The 19,357-nt window shown below is 44.8% G+C and overlaps 1 protein-coding gene across 6 annotated transcripts in view; it reads right to left on the reverse strand.

Annotated features, from left to right (window-relative positions):
- TIAM1 (TIAM Rac1 associated GEF 1) overlaps positions 1-19,357 on the reverse strand; it is a 326,413-nt gene that overhangs the window by 99,553 nt on the left and 207,503 nt on the right. For 5 of the 6 annotated variants that reach the window (XM_039857285.1, XM_039857282.1, XM_039857283.1 and 2 more), the window contains 2 exons: positions 18,158-19,131; positions 4,117-4,564 (listed from right to left, as the gene is read on the reverse strand). In XM_039857285.1, coding sequence (XP_039713219.1) covers positions 4,117-4,564; positions 18,158-19,120 — 1,411 coding nt within the window. In that variant the 5' untranslated portion in view covers positions 19,121-19,131. The remainder of the gene's footprint in view (positions 1-4,116; positions 4,565-18,157; positions 19,132-19,357) is intronic. The other variant, XM_039857287.1, reaches the window with a different exon arrangement.

A 19,357-nucleotide genomic window follows, 5' to 3' on the forward strand; every position in this document is an offset into this window, starting at 1 on the left:
CTTGCTGCCAGGAAAGGGCTGGAAATTGAAGTGTGTGAAATCTAAGGAGTAAAGAGAATGAACCTGTGCTGATACTGAAGTCTTAGATGGGCTTAGACGAAGGCAAAGATTCTTAAATTACAGCATCTCGCCCCACATGGGACTCCCTCATGTATGCCCTGAAGTTCTTTAAGACTCTTAATTTCTGTTTTGGAATATTTCATTACAAGTGTCCTCACAGGCATATAAGGGTCTGACATCTCCTTTGGCCACTGGTGACTGTAAATACATTTGCACAGGCTAGATCTGTAACGAGCCTCGTGTGAGGACTGGCAATCAGTATTGTCTCAATAGATCTCCTTCCCTATGTCTCACATGATATGCAACCAGAAATGGCAATTTATTGGGTTTCTTGACTAACCCCTTGCAGAAAACAAGATATAATACTGGCTTTAGGTGCTTTAAGGATAAGGAGTGAAATGATAGATTCTTAGTCCCACATGTTTTATATCAAATGTCTTTTCTAGATATAAACCATATCCTTGTTCCCTCTCTGAAAGAGGAAATGCATGGCACACATGTGAAGGCGGCCTGGGGGAAGCCGGAGGCCTGGTCCACACTTAAATTATACTGTAAAACTAATGAGACAGTAGCAATAGAAACCTTTCACAGATTCATAGCAAGGTGGCTTCGATAGATACCCTCCATCGTCATCTAAATCTGAGACTCGCTTTATTAGTAATTACTAGCTGAACACGTACTCTCAACTAATCGAAACCAATTTCAGGGGAAGCCTGCACTCAACTTTACGACTCTTTAAATGTATTGCATTCAAGTTAGTGTAAACCACTCAGTCAAACTTCCTTCCCACAAGCAAGGGCCACACTCTGTGAATTGTGGCACAATCTATCTAGCTATAACTTGAGTTTCCTCGAAAGCACAATCTGTCTAGCTATAACATGAGTTTCCATGCAGCAAATTTATGATTAGTAATGGAGAATGATGTCAATCAATGGAAAAGTCACATTAGTTCAAAGGCAATTTTTCCTAGCCCATAATATTTAAAATTCACGCAACAGCTGCTGAATGCAATGTCCCCAAACATGGCTGAATGCAGCATAATGGCAGGCAATTTCATTTCAAAAATTTTTCCCTCGGTGCAGACTGACCGTCAGCTTTGCTTAAAAGTCCTATTGCACAGTTTCATGAGTTTCATGATTTTATAATTGTTGCTCTTCTCTCCATAATTCTTGAGTTTCAATTCTTCCCTTCAACTTATATTCACTTTTTAGAAAACTGTTTCTGTGGCATTCATTGTTAGAGATTAAGATAATAACTATGGGAATATTTTTAGTAGAGTGTTTTCCTTTTAAGTTTTGTGTTAAAAAGCTGCATACATATACAGTAGGCCCTCAAATAAGATCGTTTCTTCAGTGGCATTTTGTTATGACGTTGATGACATGCCATAGGAACCTAACTTGTTTAGGTCAACTAGCCTATGATAAAATTGGTTTCATTGTATGTCATTCTGTGCAGTTCCACAAACCTATCGACGACATGAAGCGAGGACTTACTGTAATATACTTACATACCTATTAAGTAGCCTGTCTCATCCTATTTTTTCCATAACCCTTGCTGTTTTGAAGATGTCAAGTTTTTTTCAGGAACACATATATCCATAGATTCAGAGATAAATAGAAGAAAAAAGTAGAAAAGGGAGGCTATTTTCCTCCAAATGAGAGGTACTCAAGGGGGGGCAATCGTGCCCCCAGGGAACATCCGACTTTGTCTGGAGACATTTCCGGTTGTCACATTTTGGAGGTGTGGGAACAAGGGGGCGGGTGCTACTGGCAGCTAGTGGCTAGAGGACAGGGATCCTGCTAAACATCCACAGTGCCCACATCTGCCCGCACTACAAAGAATTGTCTGGAAAATGTGGATAGCATCCCTGTTGAGAAACTGCTAAAAATAATCTTTAGAACTAATACTACACTAATGATGAGTAGACACAAAAAAGAAGCGACAAAACTTTACCATAGATGGCGAACAAGGAAAGAAGCCTGTGGATAGTGAATTAGGAGACACCCACAAATCCTGGTATGTGTACACACTAACTAGTCTAGGGTCTTCCCAAATAGCTGTTTGGTTTCAACTTTGGTTTACAATCACCCATGACTGTAGGAGGCTAAAATCGGCATTTACTCAATTACCTACTTGTTCCAATTTTAAAACAAATACGAAACAGCAAATTTGGGGACCAAACGCTCCCCACCTGATAACAGTCTGTTTCCTTTCATCTTCACTTGAATATGATCTGTGTGCCCTTCAGTTGCCGATAGAGACATTACAGAGATTAATTCTAAATGAAATCTTTTTTTAATTAATTATTGTCTAAAGTGAAAGATTCTTTGGGGAAATCTCTATCCCACAGTTCCCAGGTGCTCTGTTTCTTAATTCACAATACACAAGTGTTGCTAAGGAGAACCTGTGAAGATTAAGAAGCTAAAGACTGATAAGTACATGTGAAAAGAAAGATCTCATCCTAAAAATGCAGCAACATTTGACACAAAGGCCACCGGGCAGGAGGGGAAGCTCCCCTGCACTAGCTGATGAGAGAGTCATCTGTGGGACAGTTGTTTGCTTCCCAGGATGCAACCCAGGAGTAAAGCAACCATTCCTGCCTCTCTTGCAGCTAGGCATGACTCATTCCTGGTCAATGGGATGGACCTGCAAGTGATGCAGGCAACTTAGTGCCCAGGGTGCAGAGGGATACGCCCTTCACGTCCCCATTTTTCCACTGGAATGTGGATCTGCTGGTGAGCTATCCTGACCATTAAGACTAAGATAATGCTCTAGGAATAGCTGAGCAACAAGACAGAAGGAGCCCAGGCCTCTGAATGACTACAGAGGAAAGAGCCACCACGCCAACCTTAGATGGTCTAATTCTGACAGGTGGGAAGGAAATAAAGTTCTGTCTTGCTTAAGACACTGTCATTGTGGGTCTTTATGATATGCAGCAAGACTTATAGTCTAATTAACATGCTCACTTCCTGTTTTGTCAGGCATTGAAGCAACAGCCGGCAGGAGTAAGGTGGCCCACCTAAACCCTACTTGTCCCACGGGGATTGTCCTGTGCATCACTGCACAGAGATGTAGGCTGTTCTGTGCCTCTAAGATTGGATATTCCCACACCAAACACGGGATGAAAACACCACACCAGGTAAGCCCAAGCTTCTTCCTGTGCTTGTCCTTTGCACTATTAACCTATCTAACCTGTATGGCCATATACTAACCCCGCTTCAAAATTTGCTTGTGACAAAAAGTCTAAATGTTACAATTTCTATACTACCAAGACATATGCAGACATCCACAAGAATATATACACATCTATACACACTGGAAAATGTATGTAAAGTGACAATAAATAGCAATATATAAAAGTACTATGCTTATTCATGAAAAGACAGTGATATACGCATGTTGTGTATATATCTATACATACACATACTCAAATCAAATAACCAAAGTATAACTGTAAAATAGTAATATTTTTTCACAAACATACGATGGCTTAGACGTTCCATGAAGCATTAGGTTGGACTCTATGAAATGAGCAATATTCTTTTTTTTTTATTACCTAAAATATAGCAGTCTCATAGGATGTAAGCTAATGATATTCCCTTTCAAACAGTCACTTTGGGAGGCACTTTACTAATTTGAATGATTCAAAAAAAAATTTTTAACGCAACCCCCCAAACTGTCATCAGACACAGCCCACATATATGAGGAAAGGAGACATGAGATGCTCCTCTAGCTTACCTGAGCCAGTATAGGTGGGTTGGGGGAAATGGAGGTTACTAAAGTTCCAGTTAAGTTAAGATGATTAGTTCTAGAGATCTGTACAACCATGTGCCTCTACTTATCAATACTGGAATGAACACAAAAACCTGTTAGAGGGTCGATCTCATGTTAAGTAGTCTTAGCACAATAAAATCATTTTTTGAAGTGAGTATAATATAGGAATTTTATATGATTCAAAAACATCATTTGCCTCCGGGCCCCGTAGAGCGTGGGGGGTGGGGGTGGGGGGGAGTTGGGGGTGGGGGATCCGGCACTGGAGGACGGGCGCGCTCTTACCTTTCAGAGACACCCAATAGTGCTTCCACTTCCTCCGGGTGGCCGACTCCACCTTCTTGTTCTTCTTGTGCACCAGAAAGTTCTTGACAGCCAGGGCGCCCGCCTTGCGCACGGTGCCCTGAGCCGCGGTGAGCAGGATATCCGACTGGCCCGGGGAGCTCAGGGTGCCGCTGCTCTGCTCGTCGCTGTGCGCCGAGCCCGCCTCCTCCAGGCTCTCGCTGTTGGTGGTGCTCATCTCCAGCTCCCGTCGGAAGTTCTCGTACACCCCCTGGCGCGCCGCATCCCCTGTGGAGCTGCTGCCACTGTCGCTGCCCACGAAGGCGCGGCCGGTGGGGGGCGAGTAGCTGGAGTTGGTGGCATTGGATCGCCTGGACAGGAGGTCCGTGTCGGTGGTGGCCCCTTCGATCCCACTGTCTGCAAACTCGCTGCCCTCGCCCGCGTTAACATCCTTGGGAGATGAAAGGGAGAAAAACGAAGACATGCATCACGCAGAATAGTAACCCAGGAGTTGCTGGTCCAGCCAGGGGCTGTGTAGCTGCAGGAGACTCAGCCTCTCTCCAGGACCAATCACTCCTCACACCCGGGCCCCACACAGACGCACAGAGTGCCTCGGGGAAAACCATTAAGCCACCCTAGGACAAATGTGAACAGTTTGAAATGTTCAAGAAATATAAAAGAAACAAGGAACACTTCAAAGAGCTTCTCATTTGTTTGACTTAGATAATTAACTAATTGGCAAATCAGCTATTGAGATTCTCCCACCACCATGCTGAGAGCCCAGCGCCTTCGCCCTCATCAACCCGCCTGGAATGCTGGGAAATTCTGCAGGCTGATTAGTTAGTTGTTCAGAGGTAGGGGGCTACAATGGATAACAAGGTCTTTACAGCTGATACTTTTTTTTTTTTAATTAAAGGGCATGGTTAAGAGACTATTTTATAGATAGCTAGTGCACCGCCGCACCCACTCACCCAGCAAGGACTCATATCCCAGGAGCAGGCAAGAGTCCTCATGCCCTAATCAGCTTCGCTTCTGAAAACAAGCAGCCTCTCACTCCGCATGGAGCTAAACAAGTCCATAGGGCCCACAGCTCCAACGCAGGCTCTCCAATTACCCTGCCCTTTCAAAGCTGGGATGCCAGGAGCCCGAAGCAAGCTACTCACTGCCCCTGGGCCAACTGACAGCTTGGGGCACCTGCCAAGATGCTGGGGGTATCAGTTCCCAGTTTCAACCCACTTGGAACTTCCAAAGCACTGCCCCTGCTCTCAAGTTGAACATTTCCGGGCCACTGACAGGTCTGTTCTCAAATCAGAATCTTAATTGCTCTGGAGTGCTACAGGCCTCTCCATAAACAATAATTAAATAATGGTAGTAATCAAGAGAGGGTAATGATAGCAGTGCTGGACAGGACAGCTCGACGGTCTTATGGACAAGAAATTAGACTGATGTTTCTCAAAGAAGAGAAATAGATGTGAGTGACACAGAAGAGGTGTTAAAGTAATATATGGTTTGGGGTTTAACCAGTTTTTGAGCCTTTGGTCTCATAAGTAGCTAATTATGGTTTGAAAATGTAAAAACTGACTGCCAAATAAATGAATACTTTGGGCTTAAATCTTTGCTGAGAGGCAATAGGGCAGTACCAAGCCACAAACTAATATCGTCCTGCATGAGGCCCGGACAGGTGTTGTGCCCATATCTCTGCACATCTCATTCAGTCAGTCCCAACTTAGGGCCCTAGAGGTTCACTTTCACCATGAATAGATGCTAAGTGAGCAACTAAAAGATGAGCATAGCCAGACATGAAAACAAGCAAGAGGAAATACTGAAAGACACATACTGTATGATCCACTTATGTGTGGAGTCCACATATCCCGAACTCATAGAAGCAGAGAATAGAATGGTGGTTGTCAGGGGGTGGGGGAAATGGAAGATGTTGGTCAAAGGGTACAAACTTCCAGCTATAATGTTAATAAGTTCTGGGGATGTAATGTACAGTGTAGTGACTATCATTAATAATAGTGTATTGTAAACTTGAAATCTGCTAATAAAAAAGTAGATCCTAAATGTTCTCACCACCAAAAAAAGGCAATTAACTTGATCATAGTTATCATTTCACAATTTATATGTATATTAATCATCACACTGTACATCTTCCAAAAACAAACAAACAAAAAGAACAGTACGCAAAGGGTGGAAAGAGTAAATTTACAATGAAGAACCTGGTAAATACTACCTCGGCCAGGTGCTCAAGGTTAACTGGGTGTGGGATATATAGGAACCCTTTCTACTTCCTAAAACTGTTATAAAAATAATAATAAAAGAAATAAGAGGAAGGTAAGAGGGGATGATAGTAACAGGAAGCAGTTACGAAAGCATCCAAGGACCAGCCACATTTCCAATGGATTTAGAGGGACCCAGGAAGACAAAGAAACAGTGGATGCAGCTCAGATGCAGAGCCCTGTGACCGCCAGTCCCAGCAACTTTGCTATCTGCTGCCCTGCCTATTACCTCTATATAGATGGACGTGAAAGAGCCAGATCCAGCGGGGAAATATCCTCTATATAAACAGGAAAACGCTGTTATCAAGTCACATTTCTCCTTTGCTTCCCTTTTGATACAAGACTACAAGTACATGTGACCATCACTGATTATTCAAGATAACCATGAGTAGTGGGAGATGAGGAGCTTATCAATTTCCCAAACTTCTGGATTTATCTTCATCTGGCCCAGTCCTTCTCTGAAGAAATGAAGGAATCTACCAGAAACTCTCCCCTAAAATGCAAAGAGGTCAGATGCTTCTCTGTAAGGCAGGGAAAGATAAGCTACACAGGTAACCACTGTAGCCCACAAGAGAAAGACTTCAGAACAAAGGAGAGGCTTGACTCTAGGAATCTTTCATTCCCACAGCTCTAGATCAGGAAGGAACCTTGCAAAGCCATCCCCTTAGTTAATGAATGAGGATGCTGGGGCTCAGAATGTCACAAGCCTGGCTGGTAGCGGACTGGAGGTTGGAACTCATGCGTCCAACTACTAATTATATGGTGGACCCATCACTCAGCCGCAGGTCACATCGGATCAGGTTCTACCTCAATTGTCAACTCCATGCCTTCCTCCTTTGCTTGCCAACAATGGCCCTTCTAGGTTTTTCTAGCAAAAGCTAAGTGGCTGGTCATCTGTTTGCCTTGACTTGCCCAGAAAAGAGCTCAAAGCTGAAAAAGTGGTGGGAAAGAGGAGGAGATGCAAGAAGAAGAAGGAAACAGAGGTAGAGACCAGATAGCCAAACCCTCAAGAACATGTCTCTTATCAGTCTACTCCATTCCCACAAACCATTCACCCCTTTACAGAATGCCCTGAGATCTCTATGGAAACTAAGAGTTAACTCCTTCATAGACACTCACCTCTTTGTCAGAACTGAACATCTGCTCATACCAACTGACGCTGTAACCTTGCAACAACCCAGACTGTGTGTATTCGACTCTGGAACGGCCACTAACCTGAGCAAAGGAATGATCACTCTGGGTAAGAGGCCTGCTGGCCCCAGCCGAGCTTGGCACTTTTAGAGCACACAACGCAGTGTAACCACTGGGAAATGCTCTCCACAAGTGATCCGAGCCAGCTCCACTTTATCTCCTCAAGTGGTTAAGCAGGCTCAGAGGTACACATCTCCTCATTAATATGTGACCAAGCCTGCTGGGAGGCCCAGATCTGGGCCCTATTTGGTCATGAAGCTTGCGATGTCCCAAATACCCAGAAACCTGTGCTCTAGCATCGTGGGAAATGATGATGACCCATCGTGGGAAATCATGATGACTACTCGACACGTGAATGGTCAACAAGGGCTCCGCGTCCCACCGCCAGCCACCTCCACTCCAGGGTGGGAAGAATCCTGTACAGTAGGACCGCTCTATCCAGACGCTTAAGTGCCACACGAGAAATGCACATTTGTAAGTCTCAGAATCTGCGGGACACATCAAAACCAGATACTCTCATGTAGAGGCTCTAGGGTCACAACTCGAAAGCCACCATCTGCCCCTCTGAGGCTGTACCCGAATACGCATCATTCTCAGATGCCAGGCTGCACGCCACTCTATGATTTCGACAGCTCAGAGGAAAGGCAGCATCATTACGATGCCAACATTCCTCGTGGTCATCTTCCTGAAGCGCTCCTCCTCCTCCTCCCCACCTCCGTCTCAGACACTTCCCACCTGAGAACCCTGATTCTCCCTGCACTTGGAACCCCGCCCCCCGACTCTTCCCCGCAGACGGAATCCAGGAGGAGAGTCCCACGGGAGCCCCAGCGGTCTTTGTAGCAAAAGCAAGGTATGTTCTTTCTTATCCAATTAGACATCTTAGCATCTGATTGGTCCTAGCATATTGAACCAAATACTGAATTTTAACCCAAAAGTCAGAAGCGATCAAGGAAAATGGTAAGACCCGAGCTAGATAGACAAAGTAACTCCCAACATGGAGCGTGATCCGGTCAGCGATATCCTGAAAACAGCTCAAAATCAACTCTCCGTGTTAGAAACACTCCATTGAAGAGGCTTCTGATTATAAACAGCATTCATGAGGGGTAGAGGCTCTAAAGCCTCCGGTCCCAGGACGAATCCTCCCAGGCAGATTTTGAGCGCGCTCATCAGATGCCATTCTGCTGGCAGTTCCCCATCATGAGCACATATCCGCTTTCCTACTGGAGGCACAAGTGGCCAGCTGTAGCTCAGAACATTCAACAGCTGCTGGGCAAGAGTCTTCCTAGTCATTTTAGCTGGGCAACGAATGCTGAAATCAGCTCCAGTACTAAAACGGAGGAGGGAAGAGGCAAATTCAAAGCCTGTTTTCACTGCCTTGAAAATCGGAGGGTCACCTGACACATTGTGGCAAAGCTCAAGTTGTTAACACAGGCGACTTACAAACACAAGTGACCCTTGAACAACAAGGGTTTGAACTGAGCAGGCCGACTGATACGCACATATTTTTTTTTCAGTAAATACTATAAATGTACTTTCTCTTCCTTATAATTTTAACATTTTCTCATCTCTAGTTCTTTTTAAAAAGTGTATAATATATATAACATATAAATATGTGTTGAGCGACTGTTTATATTATTGCTGAGGCATCCAATCAACAGTAGGCTATTAACAGTTAAGTTTAGGGAGTCAAAAGTTATATATGGATTTTCAGCTGAGCAGAAGGTTGGGCACCCCAAGCCCCACGTTGTTCAAAGGTCAACCGTACTGAGGGACAGGTTTTGTGTGTTAATGATGGGTGAACGCAATTTCGAAAAGGTAACTAGCCACAAAGTTCGAGGGCCCCGGGATAATTCAGAAACCAGCAGGACCAATTGGCCACTTGTAGTTATAATGTGAATGCAATTAGAAACGATTTTGTTGGTTACTTGGTTTCATTTCCCTGATGAATTCACCTTCACTTTAATGCACCTCTACAGAGAAGTCAAATATAGTGGAGGAGAGAGTTCACGGAATCTCAGTGGAATGAAGAAATTCCGATCTGCAGAAGCCTTGAATTAGAACAACTTCTGCCTTATTAAATTCTAAAATATTCTTCCTCTGGTTTCTCGTCTTCTTATGCCCAAAATGTAAGTCCCCCGCTCCCAACACGCACACACATATGCACACGCGTGAACAGTCTTTGATTCCCCATGTTCCCGCCCTGGCACACTCGGCATAGTCTCACTGCATTCTCCCTTGGTGCTCTCAGTGCAGCCGATATCAATTCTAGACAAGTTACTCTGAACCAATCTGTACCATAATGGGGATGAAAATACTATCTGCTCTTTAAGACACTTCGTGAGGTGCTGTGAGACCGAGTTAACCCAACGAAAGTTCCCAGAACAGTGCCGAGCACATGGTATCTGTCAAAATGTTAACGTTAATTACCATAATTTCCATCTTCAGCTTTACTTACCTCCAGGCCCAGGAAGAGAAGGCACCGTCTGACCTTCGTTACCACTAGCTTTCTGCACTAACACGAAAGAAAGGTTGTTCGTTTCTGAGAACTGAGAGAAAAACATGGTCTCATGGGAACAATAGATAGGCAGACTGAAGCTGCTGGGAGCTTATGAAGTCCCTTACAATTATTTTCAAAATCACAAAACAGCACAATAAATTAAGAAAACGGTGATGTTTCTTTACACTATAAATTAGTAGCTACTGGCCGCTGTTACTAATAATTGCTATTCTGATTTGCTAAATATATTACAGTATCAGTTTTCCACCATTGTTAGGCTTTTGTTTCACACCCTACCCAAATGTCCAGTGCCTTTTTAAATTTTTAATTCTGAGGCGTGTAAATTCTACCTCCTTGGTCTCCTACTATTAGCCCCTTTTACATGTGTCCTATCTGTCTCAGAGGCATTTCTAGAAGCCTTCCCTCTTCTTCCTTCCCCAAAGCAAATCTTTTGTTTCCAACACCCATTCTCTTTCTCTAATGACTCCCAGAGGGAGTGACTCAAAGTTTCTCTCAATTCCAACCGCTGGAACCAAAGTTCTTACTGTTGCTAAAAAGGGACTCAGAATCAAGTCGACAAATGCTTGAAAGGTTGCTTCAGGTAATTCCAGGTTGGAAAGTGCTCGGTGTCTAAGTCACTGAGTCATCTTCTCTCTTTTCATCGGTAAAAGCCTCAAACCTTGTCTGCAGTCACCCTTCCTGGCTACCTCATGGTACATCACGCACTCAGATGCTCTCCTTCCTTTCCTAGCGCCATCCCCTGGTCCAGCAACAAACTCCTTCTTCTCTCTTTCTTCCACTAATCCGCTCTGCACACCATTCATTGCTGGGTCGACTTCCCAGCAGCTATTCAGAGGGCTCCTCACACTGTCATTCAAGTCACTCCACAAATGTCCAGCCTGAGCATTCGAGCCTTGGATGCCCTTAGCCACCAGCGAAAAGGAAGTACTCATTCTAGTGCATGCTCCCAACCTTTCTTGCTTCCCTGAATACTGATGCTTCAACAACGCTCAGCTCACGTCCCTCCTTCCCACAGCTAGAAGCCTTCTCTTTCCCTCCTCCAGCCACCATGCCAACGTCTCTGTGGCATCTCCCTTTCCCAGCCCCATCTCTGCTCCAGCCACATTAGCCTTTTGATCTTCCTCAAAGGCACAGGGCTCACTCCCACCTTACGAATCAATGGCCAATGCCCCTCTCTCCTTCAAGTCCCTACCCAAGTCTGCACTCCCAAGGGGCAGATCTGAAATTGCCACCCACATCCCCCACCACCTGTTTTTCCTTGCCTTGTTCTACCTTTTTCCCACAGCATGTCATGTGCTTATCATGCTAACCGTTTTCTGCATACACACCCCCACTTCGCCCCTAACTAGCTACACGAGCTCAGGGACCTTTTCACCTTGATACATCCCAAGTTCTAAGAATAGTGTCTGGGATGGGGTAGGCACTTTAAAAAAAAAAAAAATTGTTGAATGACTTAGCTGCTGTTAGTTTTCCACCATAATCTCAAAACAAGGAAAACAGTTTCTCATGGAATACGTTTTAGTTTGATTTAAAGGTTTAGTTATTTCCAGCTTTAGCTCACACTCAACTAAAGTTGAGGTGACGAGTCCTAAGCGTAGAGCTTATAAGCTTTGCAATCTTCGAGCTATCCAAGTTTAAGTCTCTTATGGATACAATGAAAGTTCATTTAATTTTTTTTGTTTTTTCTAAGTAGAGGAAATAAGAAAGACATATTGGCCGTTTTATGGCCCAAACGAAATATTCTGTCCATGGGTGGTCCAAAGCAAAATGGGCCCAAGTGACAGTTGAAAAGCCTGTGGGTGTCTCCTAGTTCTTCCCTGGGCTGCTTGCCAAAGCTCTCTAAGGTCCATAGAAAGCTGGCTGAGGGGCTCTGAGCTCCCGATTCCAGCCCTTCCTCCTCAGTTACGCTGGGAAACCAGCAGCAATTCCAATCGTCGTGATATAGTTTGCATCAAAGGACACAAACTTTGCTCTTCTCATGTAGTACACTAAAAATGTGCTTTTCAAGATTCCGAATTTCCCCACCCTATACTAGCATAAATGAGCAACTCTCAGAGTATAGACCAAATATCCTCAGATAATTTCAGGGGGTTCCTAAAGCCCTCCCTTTTCCACTTATGTGTAAGAGGCCAAATTTCCCTCATAGAGTCCAACCAAAACAGCATATCGCAAGAGAGTGAATGCAGAAGGAGATGTAAGACCAGTATCTTCTCTTAAGCATGAATGTGTAGAGATTTGCAAATGCCTCTCTTCTCATTCATTTTTATTTTAGAAAATTAAATATTTTAAATAACTTACGTGAACATGTAATGGATTTATTGCTCCTATTTTAAAATGAATCAACAAGTATTTTTTACATGTCTGTTTCAGTTTCTAATACGACAGATATTTATAAATATGACCCAGACGAACAGAAGCCCCATGGAGTCTGCAATACTTGTTAAGAGAATTGCTGATATAAGCCATCCCTCAACTACCTACCCACCCTCCCACTCCCCAAAAGAAGATTTTGGCAAAGAGATGGGTACTCTTGTTGAAAATGAATGGGCTCATTTTCAAAATAAACACCTCATTGCTTAACTTACATGCCAGAAAAAAAGAAAGATCGAGAGAGCAAAAAACGAAGCATCACACAGAAGAGAGAAGAGAGAGGAAGAGAGATTTTTTCTTTTTTTTTTTAATGGATTTTATATGAAAATATTTTGTTTCACGAAGAATTAACCCAAGGTTCTTAACTGGAGGCTTTCTAGATGGACTTGGTGGGACCCACGGAGCTGCTGAACCTATATGAGGAAGGGTGGTCCATGTGTTTGTCTCAGGAAAAGGTCTAAATTTTTCATTCGATTCTCAAAGGAGTCTGCGACCAAGGCTTAAGAATCTCTTGGATGTTGATGACGATTTCCAGCTTGGAGAAAATACTTATTCCAGGGCCATTTAAGCTAAGTTGTAAAACAAAGCGAGATTTTTTTTTAAAAAATCAGCAAAATCGTTTTAAGGAATCAAGATTCTCTTACTGATAGTGGTGGATCTCGCTGAAATCACCAATCCTATCACTTGATATTTATTCAAGGAAGGAAACCTCAGGTATGGCTCCTAAAATCGCCACGGTCACCTCCCTGAGTAATCGCTGTTTTCAGCCACAGTAGTGGGCGGTCACTATTTTCTTTTCAGCCAACAATGATTTTTTGCTTTTGTACCAGAACTGAGGGTTCTGATCTTAATATTCGAGAAAACGTAAGCTAAAACCTGTTGGAGCACGGAGAGGTAGTGCGGTGGGGGCGAGGGGGAGGCTTCTTAATAACGGACCCTCATGTGTGGGTCAGAAGGCCTGGATTTTAATCCAGCTGTGAGACCTTGTCACCTAATCTTTCTAGATCCACTTCCTCCCCCTGAGAAGTGATGGAGTTGGATAGAGAGATGATTTGTGAGTTGGCAACTCAAAATGAGGCTCAAATGCATTAATTAGTCAGTGGCCCACAAGGACCGGAAGCTCTGACCGAGAGCTCTGCCTTACCACATTCCCGGTCCATACTATAGTGTGAAGAATTTCACACTGAGGTGGTCAGAAAGGGGACAGACACACAAACCTAATCGACAGCATCACGGATCCCTGAGGGGCCCCTTTGCTGCTCTCCCAGAGCTGCGGCTCCTTGAGGTGCTCTCGATAGAGCAGCTCGCATTCCTTCACCTCCTGAGTGGATGACTGAAGCTCTCCTCACAAGTTATTATGCACAGTGGCTCCAAGCCAGAGCTTCCCTTTGCAGCACAGAACCTGGCTAAATGACGCCTCATCAGCTGGCAGTTTTCTCTCTTCATTTCACCTGCTGAAAGTCTCAGAGATACGAGAGAGCTAAACTCTCTAGACTGTTAAGCCAAATTTTCCATCATGACTAATAACCATCATTCGCTGAGCTGCTATTATGTGCAAGACACTGTGCCAGGAGTTTTACCTTCATTCCCATGTGGAACTCTCACGTTAGCCTCAACAAAGAGGCCCTGAGATCCATCTAGGTGACATAACCAACAGGTGACAGGGCACAAACTCACAAGCTCAGCTCAGATCTGCCAGACTTCAGAACCGCTTCTCTGCAAAATACCTGACTGCCAACTCTGTCCGTTAACCACGGGGATATCAAGAGAGCAAAGTGCAGCCAAAGACCAATGAGGTATCAATTACGTCAAGGGGCGATCAGACAAATAAACCCTGCTTTAAACAGTATGGGGAAACCCTCCCCAAAAGGGAATACCAGACTGACTCGCAAGGCAAACTTTCATGCATGGTGTGCATACACTTGCTCCAATATATTGAATTAAACAAATAATTCCTCAGCACTTACTATGCGGCAGACACATAACATGCATCGCTTTTTACAATGCATGTTGTGCCTTCATGTTTCAGTAACGCATCCAACGACTGAACAAATGCAAAACCAGGATGAATGATCAAAAATTTTTTGATCATTTTCAAATAAAAAGAACTTCAGATAATAATTATTTTCTCCCAGTTAAGAGGCCATGCTCTTGGGCCAGATGTCTGCCAGGAATGCTTTTCTGGGAGTAAAACTATTGACAGGACAATTAAAGATTCAACTACATCACCAGTGCGGATGAAGAGACTTGAATCTCTACAGCCCTTGAAGCTCTCTGAAGAGGTCTCCTGGGTCAGAAACTTTCACCAAAAAAAAAAAAAATTATTTTCAAGGAAGCTTCCCCACCCACTGCCTCTTAAAATACACCGTTTGGAACATAGTGGGTTCTCAAGAAATCGAGTTGGATGAGCACGCCAAACTTAGACTAGGAAGTGTGGGCGGGTGGGTAGTGTTGTGCATAATTCTGGGGTTTGTTTCAAGTCATTAAAAATCCTCACTCAACACACAAAGTTGATAGGGAAATAATACTTCCATTCATTTTACAGACTCCACAAAAGGCTGGCATGCATGGTATCCCATTTTCTCCTACTGGCCCTGTCGGAGGCTGGTGTCGCTCACCCTGGACAGAGACTCAGGAGCCTGCAGCACAGGCGAGACAGAGCGACTTGACTTGCCCAAGGTCAGTAAGGAGTGAGCCAGGATGCAAATGTCCTTCTTAGGATTCCTAGTCTGTTGCACTTTGCATTACATTAAGCTGCCTAAGCAGTGACTTTATGAGATACCACATTCAGATGATCTCACTTCCATACATTAACAATTTTAGAAGATGACAAGCCAAAGAATGAAAATTTCATGTAATAATTAATTACTTGTGAGAGCATTCAGTGCTGCTGGCTTGGAAGGGGAGCTCTGCTCTGTCCCTCTTCTGGAGGTAGCCGTGACTCAAAGGCTCACAGCCCCATCAGTGGGGTTTGGGCTGAAGCAGAGGTCCAACTGTCCCCAGTGTTGGAGACATGGAGACGGGAACCAGAAAACAGCCAGGCAGCCCTCTCAAATCTCACAGTGGATGTACGCTAACTTAGCATTGTTTCAAGGAAAAGTGGCCGTCACAGATGACGTTCTCCTTTCAACACTCTATGTAAATTCTCCTGTAAATTCTAAGGGCCATTGGACGATCTCTCTGAAGCAAAGCCAACCTGGAAATGTCTTAAAGGCAGAGTCTCAGTGCCCTTCAGGAAACCGTTTAATAGGTCGCCTGTCTCCCCTGTCAAATTGACAGTGCAGGAAGAGCCCGCACGGGGTACAGGCAGGGGGACCACAGGGGTTTATTCAGTCATTTCTATCATTTCAACCGCGCTTCAGAAGAGATGGGTAAAAATTCAGGTAGCGCATCTAGAAACAAGCTTCCCACTCACCTTTTCAGGGCAGAGTCAGCCTTTTAACAACCTTGTTGCTAAAACATAAAATGTTGATGTAAACGCCAACTACCCTGCATCCTCAACCAATAAATATAACGCCACTAATAAAAATGAACATCACAACAACTAATGAGTTTTTCCTTCCTGGTTGTTCCCAAAGGACCCAGGTCTTGTGTTTCACATGTTATTTCATTACGCTTTCTCAAAAAGACTTCTTCTTCTTATTATTATTATATTATCCCCCATTTAACAGATGAAGAAATTAGGCTTCAAGAGACTTAAAAATTTTGCCCAATGTCACCCAGGTAAAAAGAGGTGGATCCAGGATGCCTGGCTTGGACACCATCAGCAAAACGTGCCCTCCAACAAATGACTGTATGGAAAAAAAAAAAAGTGGTATGTACATACAACGGAATATTATTTAGTCTTGAAAAGGAAGGAAATTCGGGCACATGTTACAACACAGAAGAACCTTCAGGATGTTATGCTGAGTGAAAAAAAACGGTCACAAAAAGATAAATACTGGATGATTCCCTTATATGGAAGGACCTCAAGTAGTCAACTCCATCGAGACAGAACGTGGATTAATGGTTGCCAGGGGCTGGGGCAGGGAGAAATGGGAAGTGGGTGTTTCGTGGGCACAGAGTTTCAGTTCTGCACGATGAAGAGAGATCTGAAGACGGATGGTGGTGATGGTTGCACCCCTGAACAAATGGTTACAAATGGTTACGAATGGTTAAGATGGTAATGCTATGTGTATTTTTACCACGATTACAAATATTTTTTTTTTAAAAAAATGGGGGGAAAGGTCAAACACAGACTCCTTTAATCTATATAAACCTGGGTGAATATATAATAAGTTTTGATTATCTAATAAACATCTAAAGTAGTAAAAAGAAAAAATCTATATCCCCAGGTGACTTATATATGGCAATTTAAAATTAAATTAAATCTGAAACCTGAGATTTTGAAGAAGAAAAACAAAACAAAAAAACAAAAAATAAAAAATAAAAAACCTGCTCTTGAACAAGAACTGATAGTCTAATGTCAATATCCTTCACTCCATCCCCCCCAACCATCCATCCACTATATCCAGACCCACTTCTCAAGAGAACTGAAACTCAAAATTCCTGTTTGACTTGCACTGGAGCAAGGCCAGAAGTTGTGGTACCATCCTCTCCCGGCCAGGTCATAGTACATCTGCTGCTCCCCCACTGACCACGGTGCTGCTCAGCAGACACCCAGGTGGTTGAAACGCCCTTCAAGGCAAATGGGCCCAATCTGGATTTCTGATCTGAAGCACCATCCTGCAGACCACCGCCCCATCCTCAATACAAGCCAGGAAACCTGAAATTCCACTGCAGGGACCAGCAGAACCAGAAGAGGACCAGGGTATGCAGGTCGGCTTGACAAGTTATCATTCTCATGTTAATTACCATTATCAATTAAGGCAATGGGTCCTCCTTTCATTAGCAAGGCCTTTAGAAATCTTTGAAAAAGATTTCTCACTCTCTCCTGCCCTAGACCCAAGGCGGCACACCCACTCTCTCATGCCCTAGACCCGAGGCGGGCTGGTTGAACTTCTTTACCCTCCATTTCCCAAAGGAGCAAATAGAAGTCAGGGTTTGCCCAAGGTCGAACTACTAGCTGGCTGCAGAGTAGGAACCCACCCGTTATTCCTTCCATTACACTTCCCTCCAGAGACAGGGCTGGCCTGCATCGCAAGGAACAGGAAATTGAAATGGCTCCTGGTAAGGCAGGGAGCCTGCCAACTTCCGAGAGAAGCTGACAGATGACCAGAGCCCTCCCTGAATCCAAAACACCTCCTCCGAAGAGCTTCCAACGGACCTCTTCCCACCTGCAGTGCGAAAGAGGGAAGCTCCCAGGGTCCCACAGTCCACCGTGCCCATCTGTCCACTGACAGGACCACGTTAGAGAGGAAGGAAGCTTAGGATAAGGAAGATACTCTTGAAAATCTGAGTCCGAGAAGCAGTTTCTCAATATGAAGTTATCAGCTTTATTCCCACTCCTATCACAGCACCCCCCACACCCACTCTTTTCTTAATCCCCACCCCTTAAGCACAAAACTGGAAGAGGGGCAAAGCGGAAGAGAGATGAATACTCGAGAAACAGCACCAGCTGCAGGAGGAGCCACCAGGCGAACAGGGCAAAACCCCAAAAAAGATAGGAAGCTTCTAAGAGCAAAAATCATGCACCTAAAGTCATGCACCGTTTCCAAAATATTGAAACAGATTTCAATCACTTTACCTGAGTTGTTTTTGCTCTTCTGCCTTGCATGCTGTTGCTATGGCTAATTTGTGGGTTGGTGGCACCTTCAGAAAGACAGTGAGATTTCCTACAGGGAAGTGTGTTATAATTACTGTAGGGAAGAGCCTCTTCAGCAGCAGCTGGTGGCATCTTGTGGTTTGCAAGATTGGGAATATCAGACACCAAATTCCGACAATAGCCTGCAAATTTGCCCCTCGGCCCCCCGTTTGCCATCACGGCGGAGGTTTTCTGAGCATACAAGTCACTCAGGGAATTGGCACGCTGACAGGTGCTGAGCCGCCGCGGACTCGCCCGGGTTTCCATACCCCGAGCCTCCTCGCAGTCTTTCTCTTCCGCGGAACCCAAGATTTCTTCGTTGCTTGTTAAATGTTCTTGGCTCAGATCAGAAAGTGAGAATTCCAGGCTGTCCTCCCGCCAGATGTCTGCAGATTTGGAGCGCTTCTTCTTAAAGCTCGCCGTCTCCATGAACGTGGGCCCGTTGGATGTATAGGGATGCTGTCTCCTGCCTCCCTCAGCCAAGTATGTAGCGTCATCTCCGTAAAGCCTGCTCTCCTCCGAGTCTGGCATGCTCTGCACAGAGGCTGCTGTGAGGACGATGCTGCTGTCTACGCTGGGAGTGACAGAAGAATCGGTGTAAGACACGGGTCTCAAGCCCATATCCACGCGGTCCACCCATATGGGGCTCCCGAAGTCCTCCAGGGTGCCTTCCTGGGAGAAGGGTTCCAGGCCATTTTCGGCCAGGGACTGGGGGATGCTGGGGGTGCTGCTGGATCGGGTGCTCACTTCGGAGTTGCGGTGGATCACCTTCCCGGAGGAGGCGTGCCTCGTCCGCCGTGCCTTGTGCGACAGTCGCAGCGAGCGCGACGTGTGCTTGCGCCCCAGGCTGGCATGCTTTTCTCCATAAAACTCATGCTCTACATTTTGACTTTCTGCGTTTCCCATGGTTTTATGGTCTGTAGCAAAAGGGGGAAAAAAGAAAGGAGGGTATAATTGAGTCACCAACGGGTATGGGCAGTTTAACCGAAATGGCTCAGCATGCAGGGAAGGCAAACAGCTTGGCAGGTAATGGCGCAGCATCCTATATATAGGCACCTGGCGGCTACTTGGACTCTTACGCGGTAGCAGGTGAGAATTAACATCCACTGAGATTACGCCTCCGGGGATGTGAAAAAAGAGCAT

The sequence above is a fragment of the Pteropus medius genome, unplaced genomic scaffold, assembly GCF_902729225.1.
Source record: "Pteropus medius unplaced genomic scaffold, Ma_sr-lr_union100, whole genome shotgun sequence".
NCBI classification, from domain to species: Eukaryota; Metazoa; Chordata; class Mammalia; order Chiroptera; family Pteropodidae; genus Pteropus; species Pteropus medius.